The 27851-nt window shown below is 39.1% G+C and overlaps 1 protein-coding gene across 1 annotated transcript in view; it reads right to left on the reverse strand.

Annotated features, from left to right (window-relative positions):
- gabrb4 (gamma-aminobutyric acid type A receptor subunit beta4) overlaps nucleotides 1-27523 on the reverse strand; it is a 53396-nt gene extending 25873 nt beyond the window's left edge. The window contains exons 1-2 of the mRNA XM_031751132.2: nucleotides 27341-27523; nucleotides 25246-25340 (exon numbers count right to left, since the gene is read on the reverse strand). Coding sequence (XP_031606992.2) covers nucleotides 25246-25340; nucleotides 27341-27420 — 175 coding nt within the window. The 5' untranslated portion in view covers nucleotides 27421-27523. The remainder of the gene's footprint in view (nucleotides 1-25245; nucleotides 25341-27340) is intronic.
- Between the last annotated feature and the right edge of the window lie 328 nt (nucleotides 27524-27851).

A 27851-nucleotide genomic window follows, 5' to 3' on the forward strand; every position in this document is an offset into this window, starting at 1 on the left:
TACAAATGTGCTTTAAACCTACATTCTTTCTAGCGGCCAGCAGGAGGCAGTCTATGAGAAAGAACTGTAATTCCACCTTCATGTGTGACCCCCAGGAAACTTTATCCTGAAGGATTTCTGATCTCGTTTGCTAGTTTTAAGTTGTAGTTAATGTATCGAATGGTAATTTTGTAAATTATGCTGCCTTTTAGATTGAAACAGACAATAAATATACTTTAGATTGTGGCAATGATGACATGATCGACAAATCATTATTGTTTGGTCAAGTAGCGTCCTGTCCTTGGATTTCAGTCAAACTCCTCAGTCATGACATCAGGTTTGAAAGGAACTCTCAAACTACAGGCTGACCTCCATATGTTTTTTTGCCTTTTTTTCCCAGAAGGACGCTGACTATTTAGTTAAAATAATGGATGAAAAGACCAGCTGTGCTATCTTAAATGATGGAGAAGCTTATGCTGGTCACATATACTGAAAAGCACCAAAGAGAAACTTGCACAATTTTCATCAGGTTGAATTTTATTAAAATAAAGGTCAATAAAAGGCAAAGGATCAGTAAACTCATCTTTGTTTTTTAAAATACAAATCAGTCAGTGATCTCATTCACTCCATATTTTCCCCCCTGCTCCTGCAGTGACTGTGATGGGACCCCAACAGTGGGTCCCATCTCACATTTTGATAACTACTACTTTAAACGAAAGTAGTATAAAGTATAAATGTATTTCTTTTCTTGCCAGTAGCTTAAGTCATTATTGTCATGGCTCATTAGCATGGAGTGGTGTCCGGTAGATTTCCTAAATGGTTCAAAAACAGAAAATAAGCCAATCTGATTTCGTTCCTTGATGACAATTGTTTTTCTTTTTGAGCCCTTGCGTCCCCTCCTTTGCTTTTCATCTATTATGTATGCTGTCCTCTGAAGTCCAACAATGTGTTGCCACATTTATCTTGCAGTCTAACAGCCTTATTTTGCCTCAGGGCAAACAAGCTCAACTGATGAAGGGGGCAGTGAAGCTGCCCCACTTAATGTTTTCCATGGTAATGGCAGTTCAAATCAAAACAAAGTATGTTCATTGCTGGGGAGTGGCATATCCTGATTTCAACTGAGGGCAGGGCACACATGTCTTTGTAACTAATCTTTTAACAGCTAATCATGTTTTTTCTTATCTGAGCTGATAATCCTAACCTGACTAATATCTGAAAAGTCATTATTTATTATAAAGAAAATAAAGCAGGTTTAAAAAATGCCTTTGTTTGGAGTTTTTTGGTCACTATAGACTAAATATGGTCCCTCAAATGGTATTGAGCTGGTTATTTAATGACAAGCAAAAACCACGAGCTGCCTCCATTACGAAGTGTTAATAACATCAAAAGCTCCCCTTGTATGCTATGCTTCAAACATAGAATTACTACTTTTATTATCTGTTTAACACATATATGTGCAATATGTGCATTTCCTTTAATGTGTTAGCATAATGTAGATAATCAGCCACAAAGTACAGTTGCAGATGTTATTACAGATTTTTATCATAATCAGAACTCAAAATAGTGCTACTTTGATTCATGTCAGTTTCTATGCATAGTACATGTAAGAGCGTGACAGGTGAGGCAGGAAAGAAAAAGAGAGTCAGGCTTCCCTAAATTTGGCCTTTACTACCATTATATTTTCTTATAAATTAAAAACATGTCAATTAATGTAAACTTTAATCAGTCTGATGTCTGGCTGCAGCCACAAGAGGGCATCATGATAATATTCCCTCCATATTTGCGCTTATAATTTGGATGTTTTCATAAATTAAGCCAGATAAATTACAAAGAAAGAAAGAAAGAGACGATCAATAGCACACTCGACACAGGACCAGCATAAGGTGAACTCTATATAGAATCCTCCTTAAGAAAGCTAACAGCTAAATATGTGGTTTAATATTGCATAAATGTTTGACATTCTCTTGCAGCAATGGTTTCTGATGAAATACTTCATAATTTATATTGTGTTTGGACATTTGCATTTGATCTTCTACATGAAAAATAAATAAAACGGAATAACTTGGATCTTAATTAAAGAAAGCATTATTCCTCATAACCTGTCAGTCGAAAAAAGCCTTCTGAAAACAAATTTGCGAGATGGCAAAGAAAACACCGCCTCTTATATAAAAAAACCCCTCTGATAATAAACCCATTGCCTAGCAACAGAGGGTTCCATAGCAACTGTGCAGCATTTTCCCTTCAGTGTTGCAAGAGAAGCATGATGATTTATCCAGCTGAATCTGTATTTGTTTTTGTTTTTTCATTTGTTTTTTTCTCTTTATGTTTTGGTTTTATTCAATGGAAACCTTTTTTCAAGACAACACAACAATGTGCCCTACAAAATGCTCTCACTACAGCGGCCTCAGTTAGCTGCTTCATGACAGAGATCACCCGAAAACAACAGCGGAAAGTGCAATAAATAATAAAAATGCTACCTTTGCTCAAGAAGCCAAAGGGTGTCTCTGATATACATCAGCAGAAGATTACAAAACAACACGACATCTTAAAATCCAATATTTCAGCAGCCTAATTATACAGCAGGTCTATTCCGCTAGTGCACCGGCTTTCATGTTACATTCATCCCGAACACTGAGGAAGGAGCAATGTGTCTTTTTTTATTATACTGTAAGACCTTTATGTACTCCAAATGAACACATCATATACATTAGAGTTACTGTAATTTTGTGGCTACTAAAAGCAGGGTCAGCTTGGAAAGAAACAAATGCATCAGATCAAGTAATCATCACGAGCGCATGTGAATAATATACGGCTAAAACTGGAACAAGGTGGTGATGTTTGCTTTAGGAAACGCATACATTGAGAGGGAGGCAGTTCTGTACCTTCATGTTTTCCCGCATGTATCAGTGTCTTTATGAATGAAGTTATTTAGGTCACCACAGGGAGCTACTGTAGCTGCTGACTGAATGTATTCACCCTAAACCCTCAAGACCTTAAATATCCTCACAAAGCTCTATAAGTGAAGAAGTCATCTTTTGACATTTTTAGATCAACGTCTAAAAAAAAAAGATAAACTGCAGTTTCAGCCGTAACGTGTGCAGCCAGTTTAGGTCTGTGCAGTACGCTAGGTTTTTATCACTTTTAATTATTATTATTTTATTACCATCTCCACACCCCATTTCTTGAGCTAATTAATATTCTTCTGTTTTCTACAAGCTTCAGGTTAGCAAAGACCCGGAGTCTGTTTCCCAGCATGCAGTGGGCAGGACACAAGTCTCTTGCAGGGCTAACACACGTAGATGGATGAACACATTCACACCTACGGGCAATTTAGAGTTTCCAGCTGCTGTGCATGTATCAGGACTGTGGAAGGAAACTGGATCACTCTTTCAGAACCCAGCACAGCTTAATGTTTTCCCTGAGGTCTCATCGATAGGGTCAAATACATCAAGTACTGGGCATTTAATCAGGTTATTTTCCATATCTATTTTTAATTTTTAGCATTTCAAAATCAGTAAAATTAATATAATGTCAAGTTTGTTTAATATTTGGGTCTTGTGTGTATCCCATGATTGCAACCCGTTCTTCTGTCCTATTAATACACAGACAAAATAAGTTATTTGATACCAATGCTGCATTCTGCACTGTCCAAGGAAACCAAGTGCAAAACTGCAAGCGCCGCCACAACAGAAGAACCCAGACTACGCAGTGATAGCCAGTAAATAAAGCGAAATCATTAAACCAAAGGGGCCTGAAAAAGGACAGAAGAGTAGACAAAAGAAAATGATGAGGTGAAACAGGAGAGCAGAGGCAGTACATCACAGGAAGTCAGAGAGACAGAGGATAAGTAAAGGTGGCCTCATCTTATCGTCCTATCCTGTCACAAAACTCAGGCCTGATATATGAAACCTACTTAGATACTGCACTAAAAAGCTGGAAACGGAAGACGCTTCCTACTTACGAAACACTGCACATATTACAAATGAAATTTCCAACTCCTACATTATAATCCCACAAGGAACATTATTAAAGTAGTCTGAGGGGATGAAGACTGAATTGAAAGGTTTGACTTCTTTTTTTAGAAGCAAGTGCAGTTGTTTAGAGACACTAAAAAAGCAGACTGATACGGTGAAAACGGTTAATCACGAGGGTAACTCAATCAACCAAATGCTTAGTTTAAACAGATTTAACCTACAGTGTATCTACTGAACACAGCCAAATGAAAATAAAGCGTATTTATTCAAGATGAAATTTCAAATATCTCAAAATCACGCTTCGTGCTCTCCAAAGATGAACAGAGCTGGTTCTGAGATTGTTGTACGCACAGAGAAAGGGTAAGTCACCAATCTGTTTTGAAGAAATTCAAAAAAGGAACAACGTGCAGACTGTGGAAGGTTTGTTTTCTGTGATACAAAGGAAATATGCTAATGTTGGGTACTTGAGGACAAAGTGTGTCCATTGCAGGATTTTCCCCTGAAGCTGTTAGCAAACTATTGGCTAAAAAAGGGTATAATTCATTCAACAGTTCTCTGTGGTCCAGCTTATTATTTATTTACTCGTAGGCCTAATTTATTCAGTCGCACATTGACAGTTTTAATCAATGCCATTATTTTCATGTTCCCTTCTGATCGTGAACTGAACATTTTGAAAAATTGGCTTGAATAAAGTCATAAGATATGTGTGCTGCTAAATACAAGATGTTTTCTTTACAAAAGGGCATCTGTTTTTGTCTCTTTTAACTGATGCCATGATATCCAATTGCATCAGCATCATCACACACGCATTGGTAAGTCCTGCTTTAAATGTCTGTGTAATTACATTAACCTGTGGTAATTATGTGTAGATCCTCCTCACCAGTCACGACTAATATGTCTCAAGAGAGTACGATACATGAATTAGTTCTTTATTAATAAAGCAACTCTTAGTGTACCTCATATTCTTTCTGCTGTTCTCTCCAAGTCACTAAATTACAATGTACCAAAAAAACAAACAAAAAAACCCATCAGGAGTGAAGACAACCAAGGTCATCAAAAGGTGAACAGTACAAGACATTAGTGAGGATGTGTGTGAGGCATGTGTGCAGGAATCTCACTACTTAGGACTCTTCACTTTAGCTGAATTGCCATCTAGAGTTTAGAGTTCATTTATTTGCACATGAAATGCTGCTAGACCAAAGGAACAGAGAAAGTCACATTGCGCAGGTGAGATAAAAAAAGAAACTTAGAAAAACATCTCACCTCAAACAAAAGTGAGGGGGGAAAAAAAGCCCCGCAACACGACAAACAAGAGTCCACAGAGCTGGATAACAGACTCTAAATGACAAAGTCAAAAACAAGGGGAAGAAAAATAGTATACAAAAAACAAAAACAAGCTGCATAAATGTAAAGAAGGAAGACAAACTAAAGTCGTGTTAGATCAAATGAAAAAAGTGGAATCAAAAGGAAGAGTGACAGCGAGTGCTGCTGTGTGTTCAAAGACTCCGAGGAAGAAAGAAGGGCAGGAAGAGATATAGAGAAGTTGTGTTGTGCCACTAGAGGAAAACTTCAGTAGGTTTAACTCATCAGCCAGTTGACACATACATCTACTGTACACTTGAACTGCAGAGACATGTGACCGTGCAGGAGGATGGATACATCTGTCCAAATGTGTTCCATTTATTTGTGTTCACACAGAAAATCAAAAACTAAAAACACAACTACAGTTCAGATCTTGACATAAGAAAACCTGTTCAAGTTGTTTCTAAATTGTAGACTTAACAAGACCTGGTAAAGTATACCTACAGTGTCAGTTCCTGTTTCTATTTACAATTAACAAGAGAGCCCTGAATTGTAATAATATTAAACGTTGAAAATGAAAGCATCACCACTGACATCACCACTATGCATACAGATGCCAGAACAGTTCATACAAAACAGCGTTAAGGTAATTATCTGTATCAGACAACCTGAGAACGTATTATCACGATCAGTGTTGCAAAGTAACGCGTTACTGTAATTACATCATATTTTTCAGGAACGCAGTAATATAATAAATTCAGTGATTACATTACAGCTACAATTATGTCATCACTTGCATTACTTCTTCAGTTATCTTCATGCTGGGCGGATAGAAAGAAACAAAAACATCCAACAAAACGTTTCTTATTCCTGCTCACTTGTGCTGCGGTCAGCTGATTTCAGGTCATGTGCCGGGAGGAGGAAAATGGTGGAGCGGTATGGACATTACTTTTATATTTATTGCACAAAAGGACAAGAGTGAGATAGTCCGCTAAATGTCCGCATTCAGGACATAAACAACTGCATCGTACTGCCAACACCACTTTGGCTCTGTATTTGGAAGCATCTGCACATATAGGATGCTAACACAATGCAAAGAACACAGACTGATCTTCAGCAGGTAACAGGAGCAGTTACGTGCAGTCAGGCTTGCAGCAGTGTGGCAAACAGTTTGAGGTCTCTTTGGGCTTATTTTCAACCTTCCTTTGTCTCCATACCTAAATACTAAAAGAAAGATTGTATGTGTGTGTATGTCCTCATTAGAATAGGGATTTGTGTTGGTGCATGGAACTAGAGCCTAAGGTTTATATTGTAAACTAGTAATAATGTTTCAGTGCATCTCATTTTACGGAGTAATAAGAAAGTAATGTAATGAGTAGTATAACAAATTAAGTAGCATAAAGTAACTTTTAAGAAACTAAAGTAACAATTCCAGCACTGATCACAATTATGGTGTATGCAACATGAAACAAAATTAGAGAATCATCTTTTTCTATTATCACTGTTAGTCTCTAGCTTATTTACAGTGAAAATGCAAGCTGTGCCACCATGTTGGGTACTCTGACTAACTAAGAAGTAAAATATTTCTGGAAAAAACATTTGTCAGGCTAACAGCGAAATTCTCTGTCTAGGTTGTTATTAGCACACGGTCAAAAGCCAGCATCTGTAATGGCATGGTGTTCATTACTGTGCATGGCATGTGTAACGTGCATATCTGTGAAGGTCTCATAAATACTGAAGTAGATTTCCTTCAGGGGTGACTTTGCTTGTTTCAGGAAGACAATGCCAACCTATGTTCTGCACCTGTTATAACGGCAGTAAAAAAAACTCCAGGTACTGAATTGCGATGCTTCGGTGCAGAACTGATTGTATTATAACACAATTATAACACAAAAAAATTCACTTTCAAAGCTACAACACTGGTCTACTCCCAAATGGTCGCTGAATTCAATATAAATAGTTTGCATTTTATTGCATTGTTGTTATTGATGCTTTAAGAGGTGGATATGCTGTTTCACAAAGGTTACGCCACGCTTCCATCTTGCGTTTTCCTCTAGCCCTACACTGTGCACAAAATATTTTTATGTGGAAACCTTTTTTTTTTGTGGCCAGCTGTTTGAGTTCAGTAATGAGATGGGCTTTTAAGCATGTTTCCTAGTAGTAAGGATGAAAGCATCTCTCTCCAGATGCTGTAAATGGCTTTTTTTAATCTTTGTTTATCTATGTGAAACACTTTGATAGCTGTATCTTGCCCTTGGCCACCCTGTCATGGCCTTGTCAAGGACACACCTCCCATCAATCACTGCAGGTTCAAGAAGTGAGTCACTGGGGACCTTAAGAGGAATTTAAAAAAAAAAGAGAGAGGAAAAATGCCCTGCATGCAGGATGCCTCACCAACGCCTGACCTAGGGTTTTTGTACTTTGCAGTCCACTGCGATACATTCTGGTGCAATTCTATCAGCATTTTTCTCCTTCATTTCAAAGTTGCTGAAAACAACACTTTGAATGGGAAGATGAAGTATGTCCTTTCTCCTGCATGCTATCTCTCACCACCCTTGCCCCCCTGCCTGCCTACATACACACCTCATTTAATTCAAATAGAAAATCTAAGCGAAGGGAAAAGGAAAAAGTGCCCAGCTTGAGCATTTTTTCCTGCGTTTCCTCTGTAATAAATCACTGGGCATTCTCTCTTCATCAGGATAGATTTCACTTGCACATGCCCCAACATCCATCCTGGGATTCTGACAACACACTTATGTTTTGCGCTGAATAGGCATTACTTTGAGACTGAATTACAATGGCCTCTGCCATCAGCCCATATGCAAAACACCCCAACATTTGACATGTCGTAGCACACAGACTAAGAGATTGTCCCGAGTGTTGCACAGTCGCCTGCTAACCTTAATAGATCTACCTGCTACCACATATCATTTAATATCTGCGTCTGCCAAACTGCAGGTTGCATCCGACGTCCTGCGGGCATCAATCAGTGGTCGTGTTCTCAGAATTTAAAGTAATAGTGTTGGGAGTGCTCTCTGTAAAGAGCCGCACACGTATGTGAGCAGCATTTAGTCTATTATCTCAAAGGACACACGGGATAGCCTCATATCAATTACACTTACATTACGCTACAGCATCTTACAAGCTGAATATAAAGCGCTGCAGCTGCTGCTCTTACTTACATGTCCCGCCTTTTATATGGAGTCAATTAGGTGTCCATTCTACTCACCACTCTCGCTGTAACCGATGTGCTGTTTCATGGCTACATTTACCGCTTATCCATTACAAACAAGATCAAGCTGCAACTGGGACTCATTTGAGGTCAATGGGAAATGAGATCAGCAAAACCCGAGCTGCATATGGCAGAGAGATATGGCAGGTGACCGTTCTTTGATGACACGGCCACAGGCTGGACCGCCTATAGCTCGGGATCCGGCAATTACAGTTGCTGTCACAAGCTGCCGCACAGGTAGAGAGTCTGATTCGCGCCGACAAGTGGTCCTGAAAGCCATTGATGTTTTTTAATGGTTGAGATCATTAAACTGCAAAATTCTACAGTGATCCTCTTTTATTTGAAACCATTAAAGTCTTGTGTCAAAATGACTTTGTGGTAGGATGCAAGAAAAAAAAACATGTTGTGGAGAAAACAAGAACGCAGCATTGTTATCGACTTTGGAAGCAATGTGACATCCTGCAGCAGTAGCGGTTTTAGATACGGGCGACACGGGCGGTTGCCCGGGGCGGCATCGTGGTGGGGGGCGGCATCACGGGCATCGGCAAAAAAAAAAAAGATTGCTCGTACTCATGCTGCCCCGACATCATGCCAGCGCATATTGGGAATGTCAGCACCGATCGGTTTTCTATCGCCCATTTGCTGGGAGTAAGGGCGCCCTCCGTTTGCGAGATGCGCCTGCTGCTTGCGGCACAGGGAGGAGAGGGCGGGCGGCGGGGATTCTCTGTGTGGCTGGAGCAGCATCTAATAACCAACTCGCAAAATAAAACAAAATAAAAACAAACCAACTAACACGAAAACACCAGACATTATGACAGAGACATAACTTGCACCGATGTTTTTTCAAAATTTTCTATACGCGAAAAGTGAGCACGAGAGCCCTCGGTGTGCCTGCTTGCTGCTGAAGTCAAAGTAAACTTCTCCGCTACATACAGTCCAGTATATAGAGAGACGAGACGACGAGGCTCCAGTTACAGCAGTGCAAGTAAACGAACAATAAATATTTAAGAGTAAAAAAATAAATATACACTTCAGGACTCGGGGTAAAGGGATCAATAACAATTAAAAATGTATATTTTATATTTTGTTGATTTAAAGTCTCACACACAACCCGTTTTTAAAGTTTAAAAAAACGAGAGAAAAGGAGTGTAGCGAGAGGTGGAATTGCTTGCTTGTTTATTAAAGTGCTTGAAAAGTTTACAGAGCAATGTGATCGGCTCGCGATTCAAATTCTTAAAACATCACAGGCTCTAATGCAACAAGGGGAAACTCGTTGTGCTGCGGTCAACAAAAACTACGGCTACCCAGCCCTCCTCTCTGTCAAAATCAAACCAGTGAATGACAGACTGACAACGCCCTCTTAATGTCACCGCTACCACCCACGTGACTCCCGTTACACATCACCATAGCAACCAAACAAATGAAAACCCAGTGATCATTAAAATTCAATACATTTAATTATGGCTCCTACAAGGAGAAACGAGCAAAAGACACAGGTAAGCAGATGTGTCATTGGATAATGGCAGGTCATGTATCCTAAAACATTAAGAATCAGAATACTTTCTTAATCCCTAAGGGAATTATGTGGGTTACAGTTCCTACAAGAAGAAATGGTAAAAATAGTAACAGTAACAGACTAAACTCCAAACAATATATACAATAATATAACATTAATTAGTCAGTGTCAATTGTTGATTTGTCCTGTTCTCATTGTATGACTTATGTCTGTTTAGTAGCCGTTTCCATACTATGCATATTCTGTCTCTCTTCATGTGTGTGTGTGTGTGGGGTGTGGGGTGTGTGTGTGTGTGTGGGGGGGGGGGGGCGCCAGAGGGGGTGTTCGCCCAGGGCGCCAAACAGGCTAGGACCGCCACTGTCCTGCAGCCTGAAGTCTCCAATAAATATAGAAAGTTTTACACTCTTACAGTGTTTTGGTACATGTACAAAGTCTATGGAACACCGTTGAAACTATAAATACAAAACAGAATTGATTTGGGGTTTTCTTTTCATTCACAGAAGCAACACTTGTTGCAAATTTGAACACAAATTTGAAAAATTAGACTTTATCTCTTATATTTTTAGCTGTTTAAACTTCCGACAAATTCTGGTAACTTAATAACAAAATGACTAAGAAACATTGTATCATGTAATCTGTAAAGCATTGTGAGAAATTAGGTGAAGAATGTGACGCATTTCATTTCTTAGTCAAATTGTGGATCCTTTTTTTTGTTGTTAAAAATATGTCTTCATGTTGTTTCAGTGTAATGATAAATAATACGTACCACCTCAGAACTGTTAATGGTAGCATCAAGCAGCAGCAGCAACTCTATAGCTGACCTATGTTCCTGCTCCAAGACAACTCCAATGTAGAGTAGGAGCACATGAAAAATATTTAAATTATTATTATTATCCAACTAGCACATTTTGTTCTGCATATAATTATAGCATAAATGTGAGAAATGCTGTTCTATTAACAGACTGGAACAATTTTCCCTTTATTGTGAGACAGTAAATAATCGAATGCACATCAGTGTTAGACTATTTTTTTCACTGTTAGCGGCCCGCCTTTGACACACCTTTAAAACAGGTGTCTCACAGATGGTGCATTCTGACACTGTCATAGGGAACAAGGTTAAAAGCCTTAAACTAATAATATCAATTAAATGTGTTAAATAAGAAATTGCATTGACGGCATCTGATGTTTGTGTCTGTGACACAATACTGTGTTTTAAACTAAAAATCACATATTGGTTTTCAACACCAAATTCTTTATTTGCTACTTTAATTTGGTTTTGTTTTAGTTATTTTTGTTTTTTTAAAGCTCATAACCACCATAAAACATAAAATGCCCCACGACCGCAGAGAATTCCCCAGAGATTCAGTCACCTCTGTAATGGTTTCAGATTTATTCCCAGTGGAGCTATACGCTGCTGTGACATTCCTGTCCCCGGACAGGGTGTCCTTTATTGTCCTTTCTCCCTAAAAGGTACACGGTTGAACTTTAATTAATCCATCTGTTACAGAAACATTCTCCATCTTCCCGTGAACCGTGTGAACCTTTAAAGTCGTGGAGAGAAAAAAAAAATAACAGAAGAGATCACCACTTGCAATTTCCACTAGTCACATGTATTTCTAAAATCTGCAGGGCTGTCTACACCGAGACAACACTTCATAAATTACCCCTGCACAGCACCTTCTGTTAGACATTTACAGGCTCTCTTTGCAGGCTCATTTCTTTGTCATCCTGCTTATGCACATCTACAGTACGCTCGCTGAAATTCATTTTCTCCCTGCTGCACTACCGACAAAATACCATTTAAGACACACTAAGCCACTATCACTGTTTATTACACCAGACAAGGACAAAGTAAGGTAGGAGAGTAGCTTAGTAAAGCATCACTGAACTGTTTTTGTGCTGATAATCTAAATTATTTCCCATGTTCAGTATAGGAACGACAGAAAGACAATGTAAACGCTGACCTAATCAAGACTGAAAAAAGCTGATATTGTGAAACAGCCTCATAAACTATAGTACATGCAAAATACCACTGCAAGAGTAAGAGCATATATATATATATATATATATATATATATATATATATATATATATATATATATATATATATATATATATATATATATATATATATATATATATATATATATATATATATATATACATACATAGCCTTCTTCATGGGAAACTGAACACTCTACATTTCTAAGAACAATGACTGGCTTTGAATCACATGACCATGTGCCTAGCCCACCTCAATTTTATATTTATATGGCACCAAATCACAACAACACTTGCTTCAAGGCACTTAATTGTCTATTTTGCTTTTTTTTTGCTACTCTATACCAGTGCTGTGTTAAAATCATGCTGCCAAAACAATCTGGTCAGATAACAATGATTGCTACTACTACTACTACTACTACTACTACTACTAATAATAATAATGATAATAATTGTAAAAATAATGAATTATTGACAGAAATTTTTTTGAAAACTGGGACCAGTGTGGAATTGGCACGTCTTCCCTGTGCCCATGTAGGTTCTCTCCAGGTACTCTGTCTCTGTCTTCCCACTGTCCAAATACATTAGGTTAATTGGTTAAACTTGCCATAGGTGTAAATGCAAGTGCATAAATAGTAGTCTGTCTCTGCATTAGCCTTGGACTGGCGACCAGTTCAGAGTGCACCTCAGTTCTTAGCCTGTGACTGCTGCAACAGGCTTCAGTGTCCCCCAACAACCCTAATGGGTAGATGGACAGATACACCTGTTTTGTTTTTTTCAAACCTATCAAACTATTCAAATGCTCCTTATTTCTGTGTTTGTTGCATGATGAAGGCAGGAAGATGAAATGTGCATTTTAATTAAATAAAGACCTTCAAAGTCTTTGCTGAGTGGTTTCCCATTAAATTCCCATGTAGCGTAACTTACAGTTTTATGCAACCACATTAAACACTGTGGAAAGCACTTTCACTGATAGCTTCCCCCATTTAATGATGTTTATAAAGATTTCTATTTGTAACCATTTGAACCTCTTAATTAAAAGAACATTTAGGTAGGTAGAGGATTGGTTCTTTGTTTCTTTAGTCTACTCTGATATGATAAAGTATTGTCTACATTGGTTGGTCATCTAAAAATACATTCGCTCTATGATTACAAGCTCATCTCAAAGTCACTATTTGAAAAATGCTTGCCTCAGAACACCCCCTGGACATCTGCCGACTACATTTAGTGGCCGGGCTTTCAACTTCACTCAGTGCTCTTCGTGATCAACACTTGAACTTGAACACCCTTTTTGCCGACCCTTAAAAAAACATTTGCCCACCAGACCATATTTAAGCATGTATATCCATAAAATCTGCAGTCCTGGATTGAGTAAATGCACTTTTTTTGTCATCTAGAGATGTCCCACACTTGGTCACGGCTCTGCGGGAAGAATGACATCTTTACAGCATTTGTGATATGTCACCTGTCATGGTGTGTTAATGGTGGAAGCTGAGATCATAAAACCCATTCCTGTGATGATGACAGCTTGATTTGAAATGTGTCCTCCAGAAGGACGAATGTGTGAATGAGCTGAGCTTGGCCCTCTTATCGTCTCCAACTGACTGGACGTTTGTTTGTTTTTCCATTTGTTAGCTTGTTCACACTGATAGCAGGACAGGGAATTGTTTTCGCCAGAATGAAACTGTCAGATCACCATGCCCTTTTTCCTGACTGAAAGTACAAACCATCCTTAGCACAGTGCATGACCTCTGCTAGGTCTCTTACTGGAACATATGGTGATCTGTCGAGTATTATTGATAAGTATTCTTTTCACAAAAGGTTAATGAACAGAGACAAAATGACTGTGTAAGTAGGAGGGGGATAAATGAAGTATCCATCTGCAGAAACAACAACTTTGTTACAACTGTAAAAATGCCGTAACACCTAAAGGTGGCGGTATCATTACCAAAATGTATTTCTCTATATTACTTCCATTGTCTGAATTCTGATTAAAGGAGGAGGATAAGCTTCTCCTGAGAGCTAGAATACAGTATTTGAGTCACAGTGGTCAAAATTGTAAATTTCTTTTTTTTTTTTTAGATTCACACTGTGGCTGCATACTGCAATGAAAAAACAAAAGTGCAAATTTCAAACTATCTTTAAATGCATCGCTTAAAAATTACAGTGGATGAAGAGCTTTGATGGACAGTCTCACACCATGCTGCCTTTGCTGTCTGGGCTCAAACTATGTTGAGATTATGGTGGGGTAATGTGGCCCAAAATGCATCAAAGATTGTTGCTATTTTAAGCATTCTAGTTTGTTTTTGCATTTTTTGCTGATAAGACACATAAAAAAGGGTAAAGCTTCTGTGCAGGGGAAGTACCAAAACCAATACTTACTACAATACTCTGAAAATGTCTATGTTTTTTTAGTACTGTAGGCAATCCAGACATGTAAGAAGAAGAATGCACATGAGCAAAAACACTATGCACTGCACAGCACGTATTACACATGGAAAATAGCGAGCGTACTTCGATCTAGACTTGTCCATTTAAAAAAGGCCAAAAAAGGGTTATAACTGATTTGCAAAAGGCTATATGCAAATGATGCCATCATGCTTAGAAAAACATCTAAGAGATGAAATGCAGATCTGTTAAAGTAATTCAAAGTAAATGAATTTCAATTCAGCAACAACATCCAAGGTATTAAATATCCTTCTTATGTTATTCTGAAATACACATTACCATTTTTTGAGACAGGTGGCAACTCTGTTGTGAACTATGTTCCACGTTAAGACATCATAATGTAACTTATGTTACACATCATCATAATATTAGTAGGCTACTCAGCAACCATCTCAGCCTGCATCCTTTGAACGAATTATAATGTCAAAATTAAATTAATGGTCTGTCACCACCAAGTAAGAGATTTTGAAGCAATATTTGTTTTAAATAAAGGAGTTTATGTTTAAGTTCATTAGTTAGTCCCTTTTGAGAATTCGAGAATTGTGTAGTTCTACTGGTATTGGTACTGACAACTAAGTTTCTGGTACAGCTACAACCCCATACCATGGGACAAAAAATCAACATTGCAGTACATTGTCTTGTGATACAATAATTAATACCCAGGAACCAAATATCGGGAGAGACATCCCCAAGTTAGCCTAACCAGAGTCTCTATTCATGACTATTGTACAGCCTACTGTATTATTGTGGAGTCGTACAATATAAAGCACGTTGAGGCGACTGTTGTTGTGATTTGGCCACTATATACACTAAATAAAATTGAATTGAAAAGGACTCCTTGTTGAGTCCTTTGTTTTGTTTTGATTTTTTAGATAAATCAGGGCAAAGTAAATGATGTTAAACAACTTGCAGCAAAGGAAGAAAAAAGTCACTACAAGGTAACACCAAACAGTATTATAAACTTATTATGTGACTGGCTATAAGGTCTGTTAAGAAACGGTTTGGCTATTTCATATACTACATTACGGTTTTTTTGGTTTTTTTAGGGACTATCACATTTACGAAAACCTACATGACTACCAAGGTTGGCTGTGTTATCCAAGATAAACAGCATTTGTAGTCAAGGTTTTATTGAAGTGTCGGACAACTTGACAGAGAAAAAAATAATTTAATGCGGAGACATGCAAGTTCTCGAGCACACTTGAGTGTCTTTGTGTGCATGCATGCAAGGCTACGTGAATGAGAGAAGAGTGAGATAAAAGGGTGAGACGGAAGAAGAAAGGCAGAAGAGATGAACAAACAATGGTTTTCAAACTGCAGGCTACACTGTCGAAGGGTCAGGCTAATGTTGGGGTCAACTGTATAATAAATTGTAGCAGCTGTAAACAGTCTTCTTTCTTTCATAAAGGTGGAGTAGGTGGAGTAGGTACAAGATCTGGAACACTTTTTAAATCTGGTTTGTTGAATATCTCCTCATGGTCTCCTATCCACTCTGTGAGGCATCGGTATCTTTTTTTAAAAAGCAAACATTCGATTGGCTAAAATTGTGTATGCATAAAGGCAGGAATGCGCATTCTTTTAATCAGTTTTATAAAGCCATGCATACACATGACCCTCTTTTATAAATCTCAGCCGTTGAGTAATTGTACACACATGCAGAAGCCTGATTGATTTAGCCATAAAGGGATGCAGACAGTCCCTTAATTAATCATTTACATATAAAATCAACAAGGAAGATGTGCAATTTCGCAGAATTTGTAACAGCGACACTCTAAGACAAAGAAATGAAATCACAAACAGGAAAAACGTGTGTATACCCACTGGATCTTTGATGAAAGTAATATGCCAGACTGATCTATATAGCGCCTGCCTGTCAGCAACAGGGGGCGATCTAGCTCATGCACTGAATAGCGAAAAGGCGTTGTGAGGGCAAGGGATCATTGCGAGTGCGAGGGGCAAAAAACTGGAATATATTAACATGCTGAGCATCGCAATGTAATCACAGAAGGAAAGATAATGAAAATCAGACAGAATACATGTTTGTGAGAATATAATTTCTACAAGACGAGCAAAAATCAGGCAGTAATGAAGAGCTGCATTCATTTTGCTGTAGAGAAACCTCAGAGAGTTCAAGGTCCTGAAGATGGATGCAGAAGTTTCTGAGTTTCAGCTTAACAGAAAGCTTTACACTAGCTGCTTGCTAGTGTAAAAAAAATCTTAGATGCAGAGAAAAAACTAGGGCTTCAGTCACATGGGCCTTAAGACCAATCAGTGACCATCTGGCAACCACTGGTGGGAAGGGAAGAAGGTGTGTTCCAAGTTGGTTGGCAAGTGGCTGATGGCAATTGCTGTAAAATTGATTGCCAAAGCTCCCATCATGAATACCTAGAAATTGGTTGGTGGCCCCCTAGCAACCACGGCTCATTAGGAAAAAAATGTTGACTCCTGAGTGCTTGGTAGAGGTTACCAGTAGTAGTGAAGCGATATCTGTCACAAAGTGGTATATAGTGCAGCACAGAAAAGATCCAATTGCTTTGGTCACTAGCAGATGGCCACAGTTGCCTGCAGTTTGTAAGGTAGTCCTCACTTGTCTGCAAACTCTCACTAATTACTCTCAAGGCAGTAGTGAGACTAGCTGTGAAATGTGAAAACCAGAAACAGAGACCGTTCAATTTCAAAGTAAAAGTTGCAACTTCTGAAATGTTTTGTCTGCAGCAGCAAGGCAGGCATATTGCACAAGTCTAGTAGGGACCAAAGCAATTACAGAGAGATTTTTGATGCAGAACCCTTGTGATTGGTGGTTGCCAGAAAGCCATCAACCATTCTCTAGGCCTTTTTGACTGGGCCTTGAACATGTCATTGATAAGACTTCCATCCAAAACAGACCAAAGCATCAGGATTTCATAGCAATCGGCATACACATTAGAGCAGTTCTTCACAATAAAATTATGTTGTCTAGAAGGACAACTAAAGAGAAGAAGTTCTGGAGATCAAAATGTGTACATGAATAATTAATTCCTCCAAACCATCAACGTGTCTTTTAGACCCCATTCCTACAAAACTGCTCAAAGAAGTCCTGCCATTAATTAATTCTTCGATCTTAAATATGATCAACCTATCTCTAATAATCGGCTATGTACCACAGGCCTTCAAGCTGGCTGTAGTTAAACCTTTACTCAAAAAGCCATCTCTAGACCCAGCTGTCTTAGCTAATTACAGGCCAATCTCCAACCTTCCTTTTATATCAAAAATCCTTGAAAGAGTAGTTGTCAAACAGCTAACAGATCATCTGCAGAGGAATGGCTTATTTGAAGAGTTTCAGTCAGGTTTCAGAGCTCATCACAGCACAGAAACAGCTTTAGTGAAGGTTACAAATGATCTTCTTATGGCCTCTGACAGTGGACTCATCTCTGTGCTTGTCCTGCTAGACCTTAGTGCTGCGCTTTGATACTGTTGATCATAATATCCTATTAGAGCGATTAGAACATGCTGTAGGTATTACAGGTACTGCGCTGCAGTGGTTTGTATCATATCTATCTAATAGACTCCAATTTGTTCAAGTAAATGGAGAGTCCTCTTCTCACACTAAGGTCAATTATGGTGTTCCACAGGGTTCAGTGCTAGGACCAATTCTATTTACATTATACATGCTTCCCTAGGCAGCATCATTAGAAGACATAGCATAAATTTTCACTGCTATGCAGATGACGCGCAGCTCTATCTATCCATGAAGCCAGGTAACACACACCAATTAGTTAAACTGCAGGAATGTCTTAAAGACATAAAGACCTGGATGGCCGCTAACTTTCTGCTTCTTAATTCAGATAAAACTGAGGTTATTGTACTCGGCCCTGAAAATCTTAGAAATATGGTATCTAACCAGATTCTTACTCTGGATGGCATTACCTTGGCCTCCAGTAACACTGTGAGGAACCTTGAGTCATTTTTGACCAGGACATGTCCTTCAATGCACATATTAAACAAATATGTAAGACTGCTTTCTTCCATTTGCGCAACATCTCTAAAATTAGAAATATCCTGTCTCAGAGTGATGCTGAAAAACTAGTTCATGCATTTATTACTTCCAGGCTGGACTACTGTAATTCTTTATTATCAGGATGTCCTAAAACTCCCTGAAAAGTCTTCAGCTAATCCAAAATGCTGCAGCAAGAGTACTGACAGGGACTAGGAAGAGAGAACATATTTCTCCTGTTTTGGCTTCCCTTCATTGGCTTCCTGTTAAATCCAGAATTGAATTCAAAATCCTGCTCCTCACATACAAGGTCTTAAATAATCAGGCCCCATCTTATCTTAATGACCTTGTGGTACCATATCACCCTATTAGAGCACTTCGCTCTCGCTCTGCAGGCTTACTTGTTGTTCCTAGAGTATTTAAAAGTAGAATGGGAGGGAGAACCTTCAGTTTTCAGGCCGCTCTTCTGTGGAACCAGCTTCCAGTTTGGATTCGGAGACAGACACTATCTCTACTTTCAAGATTAGGCTTAAAACTTTCCTTTTGCTAAAGCATATAGTTAGGGCTGGACCAGGTGACCCTGAATCCTCCCTTAGTTATGCTGCAATAGACGTGAGCTGCCGGGATTCCCATGATGCATTGAGTTTTTCCTTTCCAGCCACTCACTATGTGTTAATAGACCTCTCTGCATTGAATCATATCTGTTATTAATTTCTGTCTCTCTTCCACAGCATGTCTTTATCCTGTTTTCCTTCTTCACCCCAACTGGTCGCAGCAGATGGCCCCGCCTCCCTGAGCCTGGTTCTGCCGGAGGTTTCTTCCTGTTAAAGGGAGTTTTCCTTCCCACTGTCGCCAAAGTGCTTGCTCATAGGGGTCATATGATATGATTGTTGGGGTTTTCTCTGTATTTATTATTGTGCGATCTATTGTACAATATAAAGCGCCTTGAGGCGACTTTTGTTGTGATTTGGCGCTATATAAATAAAATTGAATTGAATTGAATTGAATTGAATTGAATTGAATTGAAAAGGCTGCAATAAGGAAGTGGTCTATTGCTGTCTTAACATTGTTGCAGCCAGCAGAAAGTGATTGGAGGGTTCAATGGTCTTCTGCTTGACAGGTAGCTTTGCTCGCTAACTCGCTACCTAATTTGCTAATTCAGTCAACTGGGTGATATATTCAATACATTCAAAATGGTAACCAGCACAGGTCTCAGTATAGATGTTAATAACAAAAATTAATCTTCATCACTGTGAAAGGGTTCTGCCTTTTAAGTCCAATGTCTGACAACAGTCATGGCACCAGATACATTGTTGTCGGACTGGTACTGCCACCGCTGGCAAAATATGAGAGATGTCGAGCAGAGAGTGCAGATAGAGTCTGGCACCTCCCGAGCTCTTTCAGATAGAAATTTGACACTTGTCATTAGATGCCAGAGAGGTGTAATCATTCTGGACCATATTTACATCCATATTGCACCCACAAGATTTTTGCATAGTACATTATGCACAGTATACATTGAATGTTCTCATACTCAGATATTTTACACACCATAGCATGAATGTCTGTTCTTAGACATGCCGACCTTTTTTTAAAATGATGTCTACAGCTTATAATAATAATCTAGCAGGTATACTGAATGTAAAGCAATCCGTTCTGTAAGTGCTCTGGGCCCTACTTATACTTCATTTCTTTGTGAATCTGGTAGTATTGTGGGATCAACTGTAGGGAAAAAAAATCTCAAAGCTCGCCAGAGTGCTTTACCATGTGCAAAAATGACTTGTGCCCAAAAAAGGATCTTGGGACCAGTGGTCTCCTTGATAGCTGCAATTTTCTACAATGAACCTTCACCAGTTACAAGTCCACTGTGATTATTTACTGGGTACCTGATCTATTGCCTTTTTCAGACTCTTTGGCTCTTCAGCACCTGGCCCAGGTTTCCAAGGGGCTTTGCCATTGTAACCTATATAATTAAAATGTTGTAAAGGTGCACAGGCACATGAGGAATACCTTGCAGCAGAGCTTCCCGTGTTCACTGAAAAATGGGGCTTACTGTCAAAAACACTTGGTCAAGAGCAGCCAACCATGTGCCAAGGAGAGTCAACCGTCTGTTTTCCCCAGCAGGTGATCTTACTGATGAGTTACTTCACTCTACTAGCTCAGAGTTTCAGTCTGCGAGATTACTCTTTGATTCGCTTGATAACATGCAGCCAGTTTCAAGAGTGTTGGCATTCTGTAGCATACGATTGGCATGTGTTGAATGGTTGCACCCGAACAAAACCTGCAATGATAAAATATTGCTAGCTTAAGGAAGCATAGCTGTCTACAGAAAGCTTTGCCAGTAAGGCTGCTTTGGAGGCATTTCGGTGCTCCTTCTTGTGTAGATTTTGATGTTGCGAGCTACTGTGAAAGAGTGAAAACATAGACGCTAGATGCACTGTTACCTGAGAAAGACTTAAGACTCTCAAAGATCAACTGATCACTCATAATAACATGTACTAGACAAAGAAATTACTATCTGTATATTTAGATGAAGTCTGGCACTGCAGTTAAAAAAAATTGCAAATCGTCATAGGTAATTGTAACAATTGCAAGTCTTCAACAAGCTTAACCAGCTTACGGATTTGAAAAATAAATGCATGTGCATCCACAGCCCCTGCTCCTCCTCTCGACAGGCAGAGTACTAAATCATTTATCAGATTTGTCAAAGGGGATGGTTGTGGAACAGTAGACAAGTGTAAATGTTACATGTTCTGGATCTGATTCTTGTACCTGTGGTTAAATATGAAAGTTAAAAAAAATTCAAATTCCAATATTTCTTTATTTCATTTTGAATAGAAGAAAATATTTCTTTTAAACCCCCTCACTCTTATGATAACATACATCTCTTTCAAATGTAATAACCCAAAACATATATAGTCAACCAAAGCCCTCCATGACTATTTCTAGTATTTTTGCAATTACCTTGAATTTCCCAACAAATATTAGCACTTTCTATGAAATCAAAGACAGGGACTACCCCGGCAGAAGGTGCATCATCATCACTGAATCATGATAAAGACCAACCAGTTTTAGAAAATATCATTAAACACATGACCAGCACCACTGTGCTCCAATAACTAATAAAGCTTTACTGCTGCAGTGGTTGCTCTTACTCCCTACAATGTCTGTGAACTTTAAAAATCTATAGTCTCATTAGAGTGTCCTATTTTCCATTTAGTATGTGTTCAAGCTTTGCAGATTTACTAATACTCCCAAATTGGGCATATTCCCCAAATCCACTATTTTCCCATTAATTGTAAGACACTGTCATACATCACTGTGAGTCATCTGCCTTACATGAACAACACACGTATAAGCCCGACTAAACAAGTCCACACAACACTTTTCAGTATGCTGGAAAGTTCTCGTGGAATGAGCACATTTTAAGAAAAGCATTTGAATGCACCATTTGCTGCTTAGTTCAAGCTAGTTAGAATCATTTAATGTCATTAAAACTGTGTTTCATCCTTATTTCTTTATAATTCAACATTAAGTGGGAAAAGATAGAGCTCATCAGCATCAAGGCAGCAAATAAGCAAGTACTGTTGGCAGACGCTGTGAAATGCAGCTGAGCAGTGACACGATCAACCAACCATCCATTTTTTGGTAACTTGTCAGTGTTTTTTTTTTAATCCAAGACACAGATTTCAGTACAATCAGGTTCTGGATTACGTAGTAGTAATTGCATTGGTATGAAAACACAACTGATTCAAAAAGAGCAAATGTGTTTAAAAAAATTGTGCTTAAAAAATGATTCTTTCTTTACCAGGTCTGCAATGCGCTGGCTGAATTTGAATCAATGTAATGCATCATTCAGAATTGCGGTCGAAAAATCAGCACTGTTACCATGGGCGGTTTGTTAGGCAGTTACAACCAAGGACTACAATCCAAGGAGAAAACACGCACACCCTTTTTGCAAGAGATCACTAATCAAACTGTTTTTTCTGCAAAACTGAAAAAAAGTAATAGTAATTCAACCAATATCATGATAGTATAGAAGTAATTTGGTGCTGTTGAGCTATTATCTTGAATTCCAGTTAGTTCACAGATCAATGGGAAGAGGAGAGCACTGTTCAAATGGAATGACTGCAGAGTGGACTTTCCATTTGAATAAACGATCTGAATAATATCACGCATCACCGTCCTGTTTCTGACCACTCAGTGCACAAGCTTTTTCCTCCAACATGCACCTCTGGGCTCATCTTCACTTCTAATATGGGTGTTGGCCAAGCCGATAGGAATCGCACTCACTGTCCTGCATTGTGCCAAATTAAAATCCTCTTTCTTGAATCTCCAGTGCTGAAGGTCATCAGCAGCTGTAGCAAAACAGAAGCAGCTGAGTGATGTTGGAAATATCAGGACATGATGGACTACAGCTCTCTGGCCCGAGGGTAAAGCACAGCTACTCCCTGCCTGGGATACTCACTCCTTAAAACTTGCTCTACTTACTCCAACACATTCGCAGCTTGCTACAGAATAGCAGCCTGTGACTAACAAATCTTTAGGCAATCAATATCAACATAGATATTTTACATCATTCAAAGTAGAACCAGAAATCAAGGCATTTACTTGAATTGATGGTAATATACAGATAAAAGAGGACGCTGCAGTGTTAATCCATTTGTTTATTAATATAAAACATTGCTGATTTCTCAGCTGCACAAAAATGAAATCATTCACATAACACAAAACGCTGCCTATATCTTTTTAACATCGAACATTTCGAAACAGAAACCTTTATTTTTATTCAAAATTTATGCACCAAATTCCTGATTATATTCTGATATTTAATACATACTTTGGTAATTCACCCACAAGAGATATGCGATGGGAATTATGGCATTGTGTTTTTATATATTATGTAAGTCATTATGGCGAAGTAAAGTGATTGTTGCTTGCTTGCCAATTCGACATGCCGAATCGAGCTTTTTTTGTATTTTCTGACCTTTAACAACAACAAAAACGCTACACAGATTCAACAGTTCTTGGTCACATTTAATTCTTTTGTCTGCTTTGAATGGTGGAACTGGTGAGCTACAAAACTGTTGCTGGTGAGCGGGACAATAAGGATGAGTTCAGACCCGAAACACTCTTCAAATTGCTGCCAACTGTCATGAAAGCACTAATTGAAACGCCAGAGAGAAAACACAATAGACTTGGCATTTGCAAGCACCAGCTACACAGCTATGGCGCTACATAAATGGGGCCGAGGAATGTGTGAATCTGTTGCAGAAACATTGACTTTGAAACATTTGTTTGTATTTGAGTGATATTTAATATCGTCAAACGGGACTGGGTCTTGCTGGGTGATAATATCCCAACTGAAATTGGCTGCAAAACTAAAATGAAATGTGCAATGTCCAAAACCACTGCTAGGCATAACGAGCTTGTTTCAACAGTCGGAAGCAAAGTGAAAATGGCATTTCGTTGCTGCTTTGTCTCATTTCCTTTCACTGAGTCTTTGAAACAACTCTGGAATGGCAGCACTCCAAAACACAGAACAAAGACCTAACCTCAACTATAACATATATATCTATATATATATATATATATATATATATATATATATATATATATATATATATATATATATATATATTTCTTTTTACAATAGCTAACATCAGCCTAACACATCTTGGCACATAAGCCTTCATCAGAGCATCTGCTTTTGGCAGAGCAGCCAACCAGACGAAGGTTATATGAGGAGGCACACCTGCTATATGTTTTTCACTGCTTGCTCTCATTCTCATCAACTGTAGTGTAGTCACAGGACTGACAAGCTGCAGCCTGCAGCATATTTAAAAAAAGGTACTGGTGAACAGTGTGCATATATTTAATAAGCGTAATTTAGATCTTATGTGTTAAAGAAAACCACTATCAGCCAAATAAGCCTCCTAAATGTATGTAAATGTATGTTTGTTTACATTTGAAATGAAATTCAATCAAATCTACAACCCTGAACATTTTTTACAGCAGAAGAAAAGCAACGCTGCCACAGCTGGAAATGTTAAGTTTATGTTATCTCAATAACTTAAATGTCAAAAGGAAACCAAGCACTGGCTTTTCATCTTGTACATTGTAAGTACGCATGATCTACTTAATTTGCAAAAGAAAAGCTTTAATTCTTATCCAATTTTTTCCCCAAATCTTCATTTTACACAAAAGAGACCCAACGAATTACCTATTAAATTACCAACAAATTAATATAGATTGTCCAGCTATTTTCATAGTGCTTTACTTCTGCTTTAGTTAAATAGCTTCAGCAAAACAATCACTCTAAGTAGCAAACAAGAACGAGTTGTCCTCCATGTTGTATACTTTAAAGAATCATAAAAGCAAACATTATTGTAATGAGCAAATGCACAATTTCCAGTAAAAGTTAATGGGCCAAATGTATGGCGTAATGTACAACGCAGAGGCCATAAAACATCTCTAATCAGAAGTGCATTCAGAAAAGTATTGAAAATCGGTGCATTCAGTCTGCCAGATTTTAAAAGACATAGCGTTTGACGGCTCATCTCCATGTATGCCCTACTTATAGAGGAGCAGCCATCTTCGATTATGTGGATAGATGCATAGTAATGACATGGTAGCAGTCACTTCAAAGCTCATCCCCATCTTTTTTTTTTTTTTTTTTTTTTTTTTGCCACAGGCCAACTCTTCGGCAGCTCTCGGCTTAGGGATGACTCGTAGATATCATCATGACCAAACCTTGAATTGTTAAGAGCCTCGACAGCAGAGCCTGAGCCCCATAAACAGATATAATCATGACACGTACCTCCAAAATCAGGCCTTAAACGGATGTCATATCCCTTCAGCAACTTGTCCACGGTGGTCTTGGCCACAGACATGCCGGCGCTTCCAATGGAGGAGCTGGAGGGGAGGTGAAAATCCAAGAGCCATTTTTAAGCAACAAAAGCAGAAGTGTCCAATACTTTTGTCACAAACATTTTGTATCTCTACAGCAAACCTACTGGGTGATAGTAGCCTGAAAACTGTGCTGCACATACTCTATATTCCTTTTCAAATGTGACATTTGAAAAGGAAGCCCTGATGAGGTGTTAGCAAAAGGGCAGAAGGGGACTTTGGATGTTAAACAACACCTTGCATACAAATAATCCCATCCACGCGTGCATCCCACGTCCTTCAAAGTAAACATTATTTCACTACCAGACTCCAGATTTAATCAAAATGCAAAGAAAATAGCACTGCAAAGAATTACATCCATGCAGATGCTTTTTTATCTGTGTTACTCTGAGGTGCACCTGATAAAATGTTAAGACAATCCCATGTTTGTATCATAACTAGAAAGGCTTGAAAAATGTGCTTTGCATTGTGCATTATCCCCTTCTGCCCCACCTACAGCATATTCATCAAATCGGTTGAGGGGATGCAATGATGGTGCACCTGTCAAACGTTTTATATTGATGCCAGTCCTTCAGAAACAATGGTGTTAAGTGTAACAACGTCACAGTTTCTTTGGCTCGCCATCAGCTAAAAGCCCAGCGTGATTCAGTGGCGTGTGTTTTAATAAGCACGGGGTTATAGCAAAAAGCCTCCCATCATGCCGTCAGAAGCACGGGCCTCATCAGTCCGAGCCTGGAGACAGACCACCTCTCCCAGGAGGAACTGCATAGTCCACTCTAGTCTGAGTGGCATCTATAACATTGGTGCCATGACCTGCATCACCTAGCAGAGAGCAGCTCTCCAGCTGAGGTTCCCTATTACAAGAAGGGTGCTGAATGAGTGTAGAGGGAGGGTGTGCATGCGTGCGTCTGTCTGTGTGTGTGTGTGTGTGGGGGGGAATTGCTCCCTTGGTATGGCAGGAGCACTACTGCCCACGGCTCAGTCAGGGAATCACTGTTCAATTAGCTCATAGGCAGTGCAGCTGTTCATCAAGCTGGGCAGTTGCAGGGCCGGAGGGTTTGACACCTGACAGCATCATGAGGGAATCTGCAAAAATGAAACCCTTTCATTTGCTTGGGCCAGACTATTGTAATGGAATCAGATGTCAAAAGGTGCAGCCCAGTGTTCTCAGTGAGCATTTCACTCTCATAAGGGAAGCTGTAGGTTGCTGCAGACCATGAAAAAGGAGTAGGTAGGCCACAAGGGATGAAAGCTACATCAGTTCCTCTAAGACCAAAACAACTATGGAACTGATCAGGAGACTGACACTGAGACGTTATCCATGAAGGCTTGTGCAGCAATTTGGCAATGGTGTAAACATTTAAAAGCCATGACACATGAATTAAAAAAAAAAATACGTTGCAACGTTAAAGGGCTACCCTGTCATCTATGTGGAGAGCAGCAGAGGATGACAACCCGCCAGGATTCCTTCTCAAAATCAGATTGAAACACGTATATAAATATACAAAAAGGAGCAGGTGGGCGACAGCAGTATGAATACGAACATTAGTTGGCGGTGAAAATTAAAAGGGTTTTGCTTGCTGGATACAGTGCTGTAGTTTACAGCTGCGGACAGCTGCTTAGAACAGCGTAATCAATCGATGATCGGCTGATTGATTGTATCGCTTAATCATCGCTCAAGCCTACAGTGCCTACTCAGGGCTGTCATTTTACACAGTCTTCCCAGACAACACACACACACATGTATATCCCCATTTTGATATCGGGAGTAGGTTACGTTTCACAATGGGCTTCTGGTTGTGCACGCGCATGTTTTTACGCTCGCGCGCGCCAAAGCGCCGTCTAATAGGGCATATATCGGCAGCAATGCCCCTAATAAGTAGGCCTGGGTACCCCGTTAATGCGATTTGCTACATCTGAGCCTTTTATTGACCGGTAATCACGTCTACGGGTGTGACAGTTAGTAATTTCTTTTCTTCTTTTTCTTCCAAGCGACATTTTCTTACCTTTGAACAAAGCATACGAAGGACAAAGCCGCCAGAGCAGAGAAAATTCCACATAATTTATCTTCTTGACGACCCAACATCTCCACAAATCCTTCTATATAGTTCCTATAATCCAACCAGTCCAGTGGTCCTCCCGAAAATGCACAAAGTAAAAATCGGCAATCAAAAAATAATTGCCTTTTAAAAATGCCGAATAAACTAGCCTACATCTATGCATGCGATGTCTTCATTAAAATATGCTTTAGGGATGGGAGTAAAAAAAAAGAAAAGAAAGAAAAAATCTGGTAATTGGCCCCCGCTGCTTCTTCCCCGGCTATGGAAATCCGTGCAGGTCACAGAGCCCCTCGACCAACACCAGAAGATCAGACATCTTGCTCAAAAAACGGCATACCTAATACTTTTAAAAAGTGATGACAAGTGTTCTTCCCCCTTAAAAAAACACAAACCAAACAAACACGGGCATGAGTGACTGAGCAGCAGCCTCTTGACGATCAAATTGGTGGATGAAATT

This window comes from Oreochromis aureus, linkage group 10 (genome assembly GCF_013358895.1).
Source record: "Oreochromis aureus strain Israel breed Guangdong linkage group 10, ZZ_aureus, whole genome shotgun sequence".
Lineage (NCBI taxonomy): Eukaryota > Metazoa > Chordata > Actinopteri > Cichliformes > Cichlidae > Oreochromis > Oreochromis aureus.